We start from the raw sequence: 15,292 nt of genomic DNA, 5'->3' as shown, positions 1-15,292 counted from the left end.
CTGGTGGGGCCCTTTCTGCTAACTTTCTTTTCCTCTTATCAAAAAGCTAATAACAGGAAATAAGCCACAGAGAGTAAGAGGAAACACAGCTGAACTAACTGCACTCAGCGAGCCGCTACAAGGAGTTTCTAATATAGTAGGCAGTGCAGACGCCCAATATGGGTGAAAGTGTTTGTGTGTGCGTGTCTGTGTGCACAGGCATCTTGTGGTTGGTCATGGTGTACTTTCTGTGACACTTACCTCGATACTGAAGTAGCCTCGGTCCACATAGTCCCCCAGGAAGAGATAGCGCGTGTGTTGTTGGGGGAGCCCCCCACCTCAAACAGCTTCATCAAGTCAAAGAACTGGCCGTGAACGTCCCCACACACTGCGTGCACAAAAACAAACAAAGACGCGCGTTAGCAACTAGGGAGGTCATAAAAACGCATCAGTGCTGGCCTGTCATTTGCGGTTTGCTGACGTGCACCATCAACACCATGGAGCGAACATCCACCGAATGAGACAATTATGGTTGTTGACAAGATGTCATAATCTGTTGATCAATGTTGACTGTCATCACTGGTTACTGAGACACTAGCTTTTGTCGGAGCAGAAGGCCATGAATAAATCCCCAGGGACAGGGTGCATTTACTAAAAAGATAAATTCCCAAACCTGGTGCTTTTATAATTAGAGATGCACCGATTGCAATTTTCTGGGCCGATACCGATTTTTCATAGAGTTTGACCTGCCGATACTGATTTTAGCCGATTCCGATTTCATTTCTTCTAACCATTTTACAGCAAACACACAAATAGTTATTTTCTATCTTTTCTTTGATAGAACATGTTAATATAGACGTGTAATCAACTTATCAATGATGAAATGGCTGTTAAAAAAAATGGAACCGGTGAGCAGACAGGTTCTTTTTCTAAGAAGATTCTTGTCTAACTTCAGATGCAGTATCAAATTATGGATTAAGTTAAGTTATGGAACACCCATTTTATGCTTCTCACATCCAATATCCAACTAAAGATTTAAGAACAATTTTCATGATACATTTGAAAATACTACCATGTAACATATTTTCATATGCATTGATGAATTTATGGGAGGCGAGGAAAAGTGGTAGTAGCCTAGGCTATCACGCAAACACAGGGGAGAAGTGCTAATAGCGATCAGGTGCTCCACCATATGAAAACAGTGCACGTCTGTTTTGCAGTGAAAAAAATTAAATCCAAATTCTGGTTAAATGCATCAATTAGGCTATAGAAACTTTCAGAGATGGCTGATTCAGTATTCAGAGCATCAGTTTTCTTCATTGTAGGCTACTATGTCAAAAGCAACTTTAACGTTTGTTTGCCTTTCTAATAGGCTATCATTTGTTCACTTTCAGACGACATCCACTTCTCAATCTGCTAGACTAGGGTATTTTAAGGCATAGCCCTAGTCTCACGTGCAGTAAATAGTTAGGCCTAGAGTATTTTTTTAAGAAAAACCACTACTAGGGCTACTGTATGTCGCTGCTTGTTGATTATGTAGCCTAGCCTATGATCGCTAAACTTTGATTATTTTTAATGTCGCAATCGTTTATCTCCGTTCAGCAGGCTTGTGGTTCAGCTGTGGGCACGCGCAATTAAGCGGCAGTGACGGGCGGTGATGAGCGATGTTTACATAGCCTAATGAAGTGACAGCTTAGTAAATTCCACGCAGTAGGCCAATGGTAAAAGCACAGCGTTTGCTGCATAGAAAAACTCAGTAGCCTATTAAGCTTTCTTTGTAGCCCTACATCCAGCCCTGAGTGTTGGCCTGGTTGCTAGCTTCTTCAAACTTTGCAAACTCAGCTGGGTGTTGTTACAATTGCAGCGCCGCGAGTGTATTTGACCGGCATAAAATCGGCATGTCTCAGACTGACCGGCCAGGTCGCCCGGTCATGGCGATCACGCGTGAAAATCGGCCGATCCGGTCACCAGCCGATCTATCGGTGCATCTCTATTTATAATCAGCTTGAAATATTTAAAAAAAAAAAAACAATTCCATCAAAAAAACTAAAATAAATAAAAGGCCCGGGACAGTCAAACAGTAACACAATGTTGAGGGGAGCTTGCAGAATGGTGAGAAGAGCTCTGAGGATGTGGACAAACCGTTGTGGGTTGTGTGTGGTAAGCAAACATTTCTAATTACACCTCCATCTATCTGAGTCACAGGCAAGGGGAGCAAAGGGGGCAAAACGGCAGCAACTAATTATGAACACAGGCTCCCAAGGGAGGAAACAAAAGCTGATGTTTGTCTCTCTGCAAAGTTGGTGGGGGTCGGGCCTGACGCAGGCTGGAGGACACAGAGCATGCGGATGGCGAGTAAAGCTCCCATGTCTTCATGGAGAGGCTACGCAGGTCCATGTCACCATCTGTAAGAAGAGCCGTGAGGCCGCCCCCTCGGTCCTGGCGGGGGCTTCCCTGGCGAGGGGGCGCCTGCTGTCAGGGAGAGGCCTTGGCCTTGACAGCCTGGGCGTGGGTTGGGGGTGAGCATTACTAATACTAACCCGCTAGGGAGCAGGGCAAACGGAGCCATTTTTACCCCCAGCACCTGTTAGTGTGTGCAGGGGTCTCAGAGAGCACAGCGGGGAGGGGGGTTGGGAAGGACTGTTGGGGTTTCCTGTGGACTTCAGAGGACTTAAATCCCCCCTAGCACATGTGGCAGCGCCAAGGACATCAGGGGTCCGTGGGGGGTAATACAATCGCCGTCCAATGCAAACCAACATGATCGTCTATTCCCCGGTCATTGAATGACCACAGTCTGCCTGCCTGTCCCATCAGCTCAGAGATGGTCTTCAGAGGGTAATATTATTAGTAGGCAATTAGAAACAAGCCCCTTGGCCATCCAAATGCTTTTTGCTTTGCTGCGTTTGCTGGTATTGTGTCTAATTGGGAGAAGAGTGTCACAGAGCTTGACAGCTCGAGTTTATGCAGCTGTCTGTGTGTAGTATACGACTGTGCAGACATTAAGACATGCAGTGGAGTGAGAGAGGGGCATAATTAGCCCACGGCCAGAATGTTAATGCATCATGCTGCATCAGCATGCAATATGTTGAATGCAATTGGTGTAAATGACTGCAGCTTGATGTGATGGGAGAATGGGTGAAGGCATAGAGATAGCCACTGAGTGACTATCATTAGGAAGAGAATATTATTGGCTAACCATTTTGTGGCCAGAAAGCATGAACGTAATGTGATATGCACTTATATGCAGCAGAACGTCAGCTATACGTGGTATGCTTGAGGTAGACAAATATACCAATGGGCTGTTCTGGGGGTGAAGAAAACATGTCTGACCATTGTCTGAGTGTGACAGCCTGTCTGTCTGTCTGTGTCTGTCTGTCTGTCTGTGTCTGTCTGTCTGTCTGTGTGTGTCTGTCTGTCTGTCTGTGTCTGTGTCTGTCTGTCTGTCTGTGTCTGTCTGTCTGTCTGTGTCTGTCTGTCTGTCTGTCTGTCTGTGTGTGTGTGTGTGGGGGTTGGTGCTGGTGTACCTGTGATGGGTGCCTCCACCTCCAGCATGCACTTCTCCTGCCGCAGGATGGCGGCGCCGTCGTTGATGATGCGCAGCGCGGCCTCCTCCTCCAGACGGCCCTCCTTCACCAGGTGGCTCTTCAGCAGCTCCACCTTGGGCTTGCCATCCTCGTACAGCTCCTTCATGGACAGGCGCGTAGTAGGAGGGTACGGCACCGCTGCACACAGAGGAGAGAACCAGACAGAGAGGGATGTTGAGTGCACAAAGATTTAACTCATTTATATCTCGGAGAGCAGGTAGATCCACTAGCCAGGGGGCACGTTTCCCAAAACCATATAGTTGCTAACTAAGTTAGCAACTTTGTTGGTTGCAATGCAATTTCCCATTGCCAACCAACTAAGTTGCTAACAGGTTAGCAACTATGGTTTTGGGTAATGCACCCCAGTTTAAATGTTTCTTTTGCATCTGCTAAAGTGGGTGTAACAGGTTGAGGCAAAAGGCCAACACAGTGAATGTTTGAATTTGACTCAAAGGGGAAGAAGAGTCTCGGCAAGACATCTCTACCTTGGTCTTTTTTTCCCCCATGTGCCTCCTAAGGGTTTGGGTGGCACTGGCCTAATGCATGAAGCACAGGATGCCAACACAGAAAACCAGTGGGGAAAGCGTAGTGTCAGGGCACAACATACCCTGATTTGAGTACAGGTTCAGACAGTGTGTGTGTGTAAAATGTTTGCACAGGATCAGCAGTCTCTCCTTTTCCTCTGTGAGGTTTGTGGTCATGATGGCACATTTTAATTCTGACACTTCTTATCCAAGGGTTTCAGCTAAATGAGGGCACTGCTGAAAGCAATGAGCCCAATCTACGAATCAGTCTTTTTTTTTTTAAGACAGGCAAGAGTGTAATACACTGCCACAATATGATGATCTACCAGTACACTGCTAGTGCCCTGGTTTACCATGAGCCATATTCGGCTTGCAAATGTCACCATGGGACTATCTTCGACACCAGAGCTCCCTTGCAGTGTGCGATGCTGCGCCTCGTTGCCTGCATCCCTGAAGTGTCTTCTAGACGTCCATGGCAACTCAACCAGGCAAATGGATGGGGGATGGCCAGACCAGCTGCTGAAGGCAGGGCCTGGGGGGGAGATATGATGTCCGTTATGGACACACATATGGCCACCGCAGCATCCGCAACCCCCATCAGCAACATGGGCATCCACAAAGGAGGGGCAGTGGTGGTGATGGGTGGAGGGCAGAGCTGCTGTTGCTGGGCCTTATGGAAGGGAGGTCGGTGTATAAATAAACCGCAGCAATATCCTGAGGTCTAGCTGGGCCGACCAGGGAAGAGGTTGTAAGCTTTGCGCAAGCACTAAGAACCAGGGATTAGGCATGGGAAAGCAGGTTCAGACATTGTTTGTTTAATGCAGCGCAGCAGAGCAGATTGGTGCCTTGTGGCTAGTATGCACAAGGCACATATGAAAGAGCCATACATAAAGAGGTCCATGCATTAGTGTACATCCCTATGCCGCACACTGACGTGTGAGCCAGCGTGCATACAAGCAGACAGACGCAGACATAGATAGACAGACACACACACACACACGTCGTCATGCACTCTGGGATGTGGAGTTTATTCTGAGCAGCAGGAATATATAGGTAAGGCATTCCACCGCGGTGTGGCACTGGCAGGCCAGGCTGCGCGGGACTCCAGCTGACAGCGATGCAGGGGAATTACCCCTGCTTGCAACACCGGGGGCTGGGCAGGAATGCGGCCCTGGACCTCTGCCACTGCACTCAATGCCAGGCAGCCAGTTGAGGCGCTGGGGGGAGGAGGAGGAGAAGCCAGGAGGCTAAGGGGGGGGCGTTCAGACCCAACCTGCTCTCAGGAGGCGCATTTTCAAAACCAGTGAATGATTGACTTATGCACTGAACCAAGATGACAGCATGCCAGAGAGAGAGAGAGAGAGAGAGAGGTTGTTGGAGAGTGCCTATCTTTATCTATCTCTCTCACTCATCTACTGGTGGTACAGTAGAGTAGCGGTGCTGTGTGAACTGAAGAGGAAGTGAAAATGGTGTGCTGTAGCCAGCCAGCCATAACGCCTGAGGGGGTGGCCAAGGCACACCTGCTCATTTGCCTTAGCTCACTTAAAAAAAAAAAAAAAAAAAAAAAAAAAAAAAAAAAAAAATCAAAATGACCATCTGCCTGAGGGTCTGCGCGCACACTGAATGGCGAATGGGAGCTCCTCGGCTTTAAACAGGGCCGATTTGCATGTGCGCCGGGCTCGTTCACGGAAGAGGGCAGATTTTACTACCAAATGGGCAGCTGTCCAACTTGACAGCACCATTCAAAACCAGCTCGTCTGACTGCCTCCCCCACACAATGCCGCTTCCTCGGACAGCTCAATCTCATTCCACTGCCCCAAGGATGACGGCTCGTTCTCAACCTGGCGGGCCTGTCAGCCAGGCCAAATTGAGACCCATGCCGAGCCCACACAATGCTGTGTACTCCCGCCAAACCCACACAGCTGATCAAGTCCTGATTTTTACGTACGAGCGCACAGGTACACACAACACAGCTCCACATTTTGGCTAAGGGCCCTGTAGCTGTTGAAAAACCAAAACAAAGCCATCCAACTTTAAGACACATTTTGACCAATAAGAACTCCTGACTGGATATGGTTGAAATCCATATAAAACTGTTTTAATGTGAATAAACATTCAATTTGCTAGTGGGGTGGATTAACTCCTTATTCAAATAAGGTATACTGTAATTAAGGTTAATAGAAACACATAAATTTGCATCTGTTGCAATTTTATCAGGCGTTTCTGTTGAACACAACTCCTCCTTTTAGTGTCCATTTCTAATTTGCATTATAACCGAACGCGCGCCAATTCAAATTTTTATTCAGCCAAATTTTCATGAGTGCACATTAAGGATGCCAATGAGTTGGCTGGAAACCCATAAGAGTTAGTGTGGTGGTGTGAGGTGAGCCGAACAGCAGGTGCTGTCGGACGAGGCCCGCGCCACCTGACAGGCGTCAGAAAGCAGCTGATGTGCCGAGCAGCGGACACTGCTGCAGTGCAGCCGCTATTGATCTCCCGACATCACACTCGACGTGTCTCGTCGGGCCCACAGTCCTCCACCAGTCAGACACTCCACTTTAATCAATCTTCTTTGCGGGCTGTCCCCCCTGAAGCAGGCTCCCTTCGACATGCCTCAAACAAAAGCAGGTCACACGAGATTCAGGCGACCGGGCTGGCCTCCTGAGAAGAGCTAAACTGGTTCAATTCTCCTCTCCATGACACGCCATTAACTCATTCTGGAAATGCCAAGAATTTTGCTGGAAGAGAGAATAGCTTAGCTCTGCGATTACTTTGGCCCTGACATAAACGAGAGCACCACACAGCAGTCACCGAAATGCAAAGAGCTACAGGTAAGCAATGCAAAACCATGACCGCTTAGCAGACTTGTGTTACAATGCGTCCTTTTAGGCTGAAGATCAAGAAGATATGCTATGAATGGCTGAAAATGAAAATCATGCAGCTGCATTGCATTTTTAAATAATTAGGCTAATACTTTGACAGCATGCCAATACATACGTTTTTAGGTCTTTTTGAGTAACAAGTTTCTTTTGATTCAAAACACAGCAAAAGCCACAAGCTCTAGGCTCCACACCAGAGAAGCACAGCGATAGCCAATCAAAATAACCAACTTGTGGTGGATGTACAATTAAACACCAGAGTTAAGCATCACACTCTTATAGAGAAAATCCAGAGAAGACTGGATAAACACTGCCTGAACAATAACACTTTTTTAATGTCTGAAAAGAAAAGTTGCACTCTAATATTTTGTTGGACTGCTTTTATTTAGCTTTGATTACTTGATTACAGCATGCATTTGCCATGGCATTGTTTCGATAAACTCATGCAATGTCTCAACTTTTATTTCAGTCCAGAGTTGTATTCATTTTTCACCAAGATCTTGTGTTGAGGATGGGAGAGTCAAACCACTGGATAAAGTCTTCTCCAGCACATCCCAAAGATTCTCAGTGGGGTTAAGCTTGGGACTCTGCGGTGGCCATGTGTGAAAAAGATGTCTCGTGCTCCGTGAATCATACAGCCCTATGAATCCAGGTACTGTTGCCTGTGAAATATGACCATGTCATCAGGAAAGAAAAAAATCCACTGATTGGAAAAGCTTGGTCATTCGATAGATAGATAGATATACTTTATTGATCCCTAGGGGAAATTCAAGAATATGCAGGTAGTCAGCAGATATGGAGTTGTCAGGTCAATGTTCAGCAACATTATCTGACAATAAAATGATAACACTGCCCCCACACAGGCTTGCACAACAGGGACTATGCATGATGGGCTATGCACTTCCCTTCTTACCCTGACATCCCCATAACTCTGGAAAAGGGTGAATCAGGACTCAGACAACATGACCTTTCTCCATTGCTCCAGAGTCCAATCTTTATGCTCCCTAGCAAACTTTACGATCAGCCTCTCCAACAAATATCAACATCGCCCCATAGCTGTGAGTTCTACTATCAATTTTCTATGATCTGACGTCGAAGGTTTCACTGTCTTTCAAGATTGTTTTCCGACCACATTATTTGGCACCATCCTTCCAGACCATACATGTATTTAAATAATGCATTGGACAATTCTTGATCCAGTTTGTCATTTCAGCGATCTCCTATGACCATGTCTTCGGACATGGGTGTTTAAGAAATGAGAGGGTATTCACTGCATAAGATTAAATAACATGTTGCCAGATTAACCATATTAGTCACTGTCGTAATTAACCAATCAAACGCTCTTGCTTATTTGCTCATTTAAATCCAAGTGGCGATTTTTTTGGCAGGGCAGTGTATAATTAAGTAGCCTAGTTACAGGAGGTTCATCCATTTTTTTCAGTAAAGGAATCACAACAAACAATGATTTAACAAAATTTTGGAATCGGAGGTCTTTTGGTCAAACAGGTTTCACAGGGATAATACTACAGCCTTTTCTATCCACTCTCCTGACCATCACCAACTCAGTCAAATGTCCATCAGACCTTATCTAACACAACATGCCACACAACTTCTTGTGCAGGCCATGGCTCGTTCCACACTGAACCATTACAATGCATTGTTAGCTGACTTACCTGCTTGTATAGTGAGACCATTACAGAGGATTCAAAATGCAGCAGCCAAAGACATCCACATAACTCCACTGGCTTCCTATAGCATCCAGAACAAATTTCAAATCCCTAAATTTGGCCTATAGGACACTGGATATGCACCTTGCTACTTTAATTCCATGATCCTGCTCTACGTCCCCTCTCGACCACTGCGGTCCTTGGATGAGCATCTGTTATGTCGACCATCCATTAAGACTACGAGGTCACGGTCAAGACACTTTCCCTCTGTGATTACTTGTTGGTGCAATGCATTGGAATGTTCTACGTTCTTTTGATCGTTTTGAAACTTAAGAAATGTTTGAAGACTGAGCCTGCACTTAACTTATTCTCTTACAGAGTTATGGCTTGTATGTTTATGCTTTTTGTTAAGAAAATATTCAATGATTTTATTATTTATATTGTTATTATTACTGTTATTATGCTTATGTAGACTTCTATTATAAACTATTATTTTTAACTAATAATGTAGTGTTGACATACTGTATGTTCCCTCCGAAAAGCATCTGCCAAATACCATAAACATAAAACATAATTCAGACTGCTGGTTCAACAACAATGAAATTCTGCAGCAGTTGCTTAACTTCATCTGGGTGCACAACAGATGTTGACAGAATTAGCTCACTGTGCAACCACAGATGTGGCAAAGAGAAAAGCCCTAAAGAGGATCTACTCTCCTGGCAATTGCAGTTAGCATTCGCAATAGCGAAAATCTCTTAGCAATCAGGGGGAGCACATTTCACTACTATTAACTTAATACTTATTTAACCCATCTGAGTACAGACATCGCCTCAACAATCAATCCTATTGATTACCAAGTCTTATGAAGAGTTGGAGGCGGCTCTGTGTGATTAAGGCTGATCTCGTCCTTGCTGGGCTCCATGACTAAAACTCAATCAGTGAAAGCCTCTGAAAAATCTGGAGCTGAGACAGGACCATCTTGAACTGACGTCAGCTCCAGACGGTCCTGAGGGCTGTCAGGCTGGTGTGTGTGTGTGTGTGTGTGTGACAATTCTGTGGCAGACCAGAGGTCACACTATTTGGGACGGTGGGGCCCTGGGCTCCCTGGTCAGGGCCACGGCAAGATTTAATCATGTATGAGGGCCAAGTAATTACACTGGCAGGGTGGTGCTGGACCAGCGTCTCCTGTTACCATCTGTAAATAAGCCAGAAGGTCAGAAAACACCAGGATTTACACTGGGACCTGACGTGGCACATTGTTGTCACTGCAGCATTTAGACATGCATGATGCCCCATCCACCAATAGGGTTCTCTGCACGTATGAAGGGGGAAAGCCAGGAACAGAAGGCTTTGTCATGCTGGCTATCCACGGAGTTGGTTCACATTGAAAGCACACTGGATAGGATTGGCAGGTGGTGCAGTTGGAATCTGGAGTGTGGGAGGATTACTGCATGTTCTCTTCTTGCAGGGCTGACACATGCAAGGCCACTCTTAATGTGTTGCATGCTTAGCTAAGAGGAAACATCTATTATGGACTAAAGCACCTGTAGAAAAAAATTTTTTTTGTGTCAAAGCATCCGATTTCACTGCTTCAGGAGAGTCCATCACCACCCACCATGGTGGACCACCAGGCCTACACTGTAATTTCTCTGTATGATTCACACCTAGTTTGAAATGGTAATGCATATGCACAACAAAATTGGTCGTGACACTGCTTTTGAAAAAGAAAAAAGGGAAAAGAAAAGAAAAAGAGTGAGTCATGGAGAGAAACTGGCAGATTTGAAAAGCATTTAACAGCACTTAACCCAGCCAAGCGGGGCCCAAGTGGACGAGTAGAGCTTTCAAGTGTGCACGACAGCCCAGGGACCCCCGCTCTCCAAGCAGGTCTGTAGGACTCATTTGCATGTGGCTACACAATTCTGAATATCAAACCCCAAATTAGTCACCAACAGTCGTCCGTGGAACACTACAACACCTGCCTCTGCTGGGAACAGCACATGCATTGCAAACAGCGATTGCACATTTTGTTCACTGGAACCATGGTACTAGTGTGCGTGCCTGTAACTGGCTGCAACTTGTAGAATGTGCATGCATGGTATCTGATCATGACTAACCACTCAAAAACCACCATTCCCAAGACCGTGGCCACAATGAATAATTACAAAAGCACTTCATGAAAAAAAAGCCAGCTTTAGCTAACCTTTTGATGCACTCTTTATGCATCAAGCCCAAACACATCAAGACCTGTCCCCGCACCCTTTGGCCGTGCTACTCATACCCCTGTACCCAACCAATTAATCGGTAAATTAATCAATGAAATCATTAACACCAAAGGGACTGTTCCATGCCATTGGGGTAGCAACATTAACAAGGGATGCAATGTGACTAGATTTCCCAAAAGACTCCTAGTAATGACATACAAATTCCCCCCTGACATTTGCATTGCATTGCATTGGATTCTGGGATCACCCACATGGCACGACAAAATGGCTTACTAGGGCTTGGTTTAACATGGCTTATTAGAGATACCATTTAGTCCAGTGAGTTCTTCTCAAACAAGAGGGGCATACACTCTGCCCTCTGCAGCCTTATGTGGCAACTAGTGTCCAAGCCTCCACACTACAAGCCATAAGCACAACTCATTAGTGAATCAATTACGCTCTTAGCAAGAGAAGACTGGTGAGGGACTCCGGGAGCTCAGCTGGCCTTGTGCCAGAGGATGGGCCAGCTTTAATCAAAAGAACCCTGGCTCCCATGTTCCTTTTACACCTCCACCACCTAAGATGTAACAATCCAATTAGGGATCCGGGGGTCATGGCTCATCCCTGGGGCTAAGGAAGTTTCTCAGGGTCCTGGTTAACAATGTCTGCCTCAGTCCATTTACAACTCCAAGGCAAAATGTCAGTCTACTTATTAGGTGGCAACTGTCAGTGTGCTTTCTTTTCTTCTTTTTAACAGCCTAAGGGTGCCTGACTGCAGAGAAAATAAGACACTCCTTGCATCACAAACAATTACCATGTTGGTGGTATGCAGTAATGTTGATCTTGTAGTTCAGTATCCTAATAACTTTGAGATTAAAGGAACAGGTAAATGCAGATCCATTTACCGTGCTACATGTAAAAATATTCTGAGCAGAAAAAATATGCATTACGTTACCGAAGAAAATTTTGTCTGAAAACACCTAATGGTCAATGAGTCCGGGTCTATCCGCACTGACACTTCAAAATGGCATCGGGTTGAAAAAGGAGAACAAGCATCATACCAATGCTCGACCAGAAATAAGCTTTAATATTCACACCCATACATTGTCAACAGTATTCGGACCACTGATACATCCAACAGTACTAGCCCTCGCATGCAAATTCATAAAGATACTTGTTGGATGTGAATGAGAGCACGACGACTGTAGCATAGCATCCATGTGAATACATTAAATTAATTTAAAGGCCAATTGATAGCATGTTTAAACGCATTCAGCATAACAGCGTCAACAAGAGTTTACAATCATATTTTATTCTCCCACTACGACTGAAGAGCCCCTGGAATTCAGCCGCGCAGAGGGAGAGAGATGACATTGACCATGCATGCTGTTCCGTTTCGGACAACGACGGATAAGGACACACGTTAAAGCTAACAAAACTGCATAAGCCATCTTGTCCAAGTCTCGAACACACAATGCCGATCATAGTCTGGAGAAAAACAGTAATCATAATACGTCAAGGAGGTTCGAAATAATATTTAAATTCATAAGAGCGGGATGCTGGCGTGCTAGCCAGGATAGATAACTTTAACTCCGAACGGACTACCGATGCAGGCGCGTATTTCATGAAGTAGCTAGTCAGACAGTCATCTAGCTAGCATCTTCTGTTAAGGAAATGAGAATAGGAGATGCAATGCAAATCGGTTTACACACAAAAAACATGATCCACGCAAAATATCCGTTACCTTTTCCTTAAGAACTAAATATGTTCTATATGTAACACAGGGGTAACTGGCATCCTGCACTCCCGAGGAGTGGACACTCGGCCAACTAATAATTCTAGCCAACATTGCCACTTAGCTAACGATAGCTAACTTACTGCGGTCAGCTAGCTGACTGACTTCAAGAGTCACATAATGCTAGCTAGTTTGACGTTAGCCAGTATTCAAAATAAAATGCATCTCATAAAAAGCTCTTCGATCAAAACAAGAACACAAGATAATCTTACCTTTGACAAGCCTTTCGGTGGTTGACTGTTTGTTCTGCTCTTTTCCAGACATCTTGAAATTTCCTCTGGTTCGAAAAAATAATTCCTCCGCGTAGCTAGCTAGCGATAGCTAGTTAATTCAGCTAGCAACCTCTGCTAGCTACGTTTGGCTATTACCAATGTGGCTAATATTCGTTGTCTGACACAGGACAACCCAAAATGGGATGCGATGTCTATATTGCATTTAACAGTTTAACTCTGAAAGGGGAGGGGAAAGGGGAGCCCGCTTTAACCCTAAACTTGTATTTTCCTTCCGTATCTGTCCTTCGTTGGTAGTTGCCCAGCTGCTTGTCAATTTTCAGTCAGGGATGAATCAACGAAGCAAGGAAATACAAGAAAAATCTTGCAAGTAGTATAGAGAAAAGTCTAATTTCCCAAAACCGAAGCTATTACTTATACAACACAAAGCACTCATCTGTGGTTCTAGTCTATTTTTGCTCCAGTTAAATGCCTCTTCGTTTTGTTTTGTTTTCTCTCTCTTTCTTCCAGTTTGGACGTGACCCACTGAATCGTCCAGACTCTCTCCCTCTTCTCTCGGATTAAATTCTAATCCACGAACAAACGGATTTCCTAGAACATGGCGGACCTTGGTAACTGCAATGATTCACGGGTAATGTAGTTGTGCATCTTCATCATGTGTCATTCACAGATTACACATGATTATATAGCTGTATTCATAATTCATGTATATTTTATTTTGTTCCCTACTTTTTTGATGACAGTAAATGTTGCTATTATTCAGTGAAACATTGTTGTATCGTGGTAAGGAAAATGCAAGAAGTTAGGCCAACTTGATTTATTACACATCTCACCAGTGGCACTTTGTGGCCAAAAAGAGAATGACACAATAGAATACGTGTCCAAAGAGGCCTACTCCATTATTCAGAATATTAATACATTTCTGACAAAAAAATATATATAATTAATTTAAGAGACACTGCAATGACAGGAGATATCTTTGAGATTTGATTTAGACGTTGCACAATTTTGGGGGGACCTAAGTTCCTCACAACAGATTTTGTGAAAACAAAACTATAACAAATATATTATAGTAGAGTAGGCCTACATATGATATTATAAACACATTTAATACAATTTTAGACATGGTTTAAAAAAACATTTTTGGAAGTAGGAGTTAATTTGACTTGAGCCCTCATTTGGATATCGGTTGAATATTGTGGTCTATTTGAATCAAACACATTTCAGTCTACAAGATTAGTATAATTCTGAAAGTTTACATGAATGTCCCTTAACAGCTCCCTTTTTTATACTCACAGAGCCCATTGTGCATACTAAATAATTTACATGCACACAATTGTTTTTAAGCAGGCTCAATGTTAAAAAGTGGTTGTCAACTATAGGCAACCTGGCACAAGCTTTTGATGGCCAAATCCAACTTTATGGTTGCCACACAGAGACAGATGGAACCCATAATACAACTATAAAAAGTAATAATAAATTGATACAATGCCGTCTCTACCCCCTGGGGTGATAACTTGTTAAGCACGGAAAACTTATTTCGGATTCATTCAAAAAGGCAGATTCCAAAATGTTACATTTACATTTATTCATTTAGCAGACGTGACCTTTTTGATTCTGCCTATTTTTGAACTAATTTAAATTGTTGTGCAGATCTGAACAATTGCCTTTCATACCTCAAAGTTGACTTTTTATAATTTTGAGAAGATTCGGTTGGTTGGTTGCTTTATCTGTCTGTCTGTTTCACTATCTGTGTCTATTACCAGGCTGATTTTTTTCATGAAGTTTGGTGGTGCGGTAAATGGTGGTAGAGCCCATTACATTTTGGACTCAAAGTCAAAGTCAAAGTCAAAGTCAGCTTTATTGTCAATTTCTTCACATGTTCCAGACATACAAAGAGATCGAAATTACGTTTCTCACTATCCCACGGTGAAGACAAGACATATTTTACCAATTTTAAGTCCACAGACAAACATAACATTCAAGTAAAACAAAAAGTAAGTAAATAAGTAAATAAGAGGGCACATATAATAATGAAAAAATAAGAGCAGCAAAATTTTGTTGAAATTGTGCATAGACAGTCAATAAAAAAACTAGTGCAAAGTCAGGCCAATAAGAGGCTTGGGTAGTTCTGTTTGACCTGAGTAATAAAGAAAGTGGCATAGTGGTGCAAGTTATGTAAGAGCAGCAGAAGTGTTGTGTTTTCAGGACAACAACACCAAGTTGTAAAGTGTACAAGTGTGCAAGTGTTCAAGTGTGCAAGTGGAGTAGTGCAGGCGGCCATTGTGGGTCCAATGTCCAGGATGTTATGTAGCTGAGACTACGTTCTGATCAAGGGAGTTTCCCCTATTTTTTCAGCATTGAACGATAGGCTGTTTGTCAGTGCTCTCCAAGTGCCCCCTCTAGCCACCAAATTGTTTTTATTATTTTGTT

The 15,292-nt window shown here is 44.0% G+C and overlaps 1 protein-coding gene across 1 annotated transcript in view; it reads right to left on the bottom strand.

Moving 5' to 3' along the window:
- The window catches only part of ppp3ccb (protein phosphatase 3, catalytic subunit, gamma isozyme, b), a 33,797-nt gene extending 20,363 nt beyond the window's left edge, over positions 1 to 13,434 (bottom strand). Inside the window, 4 exon segments of the mRNA XM_048259239.1 lie at positions 241 to 294; positions 297 to 367; positions 3,504 to 3,701; positions 12,842 to 13,434. Of these exon segments, the coding sequence (XP_048115196.1) occupies positions 241 to 294; positions 297 to 367; positions 3,504 to 3,701; positions 12,842 to 12,893 (375 nt within the window). The 5' untranslated portion in view covers positions 12,894 to 13,434.
- Between the last annotated feature and the right edge of the window lie 1,858 nt (positions 13,435 to 15,292).

The sequence above is a fragment of the Alosa alosa genome, chromosome 12 (assembly GCF_017589495.1).
Source record: "Alosa alosa isolate M-15738 ecotype Scorff River chromosome 12, AALO_Geno_1.1, whole genome shotgun sequence".
In the NCBI taxonomy this organism is placed as follows: Eukaryota; Metazoa; Chordata; class Actinopteri; order Clupeiformes; family Clupeidae; genus Alosa; species Alosa alosa.
Note: the sequence above shows the minus strand (reverse complement) of the source record. Positions and strands in the feature narration are given on the sequence as shown.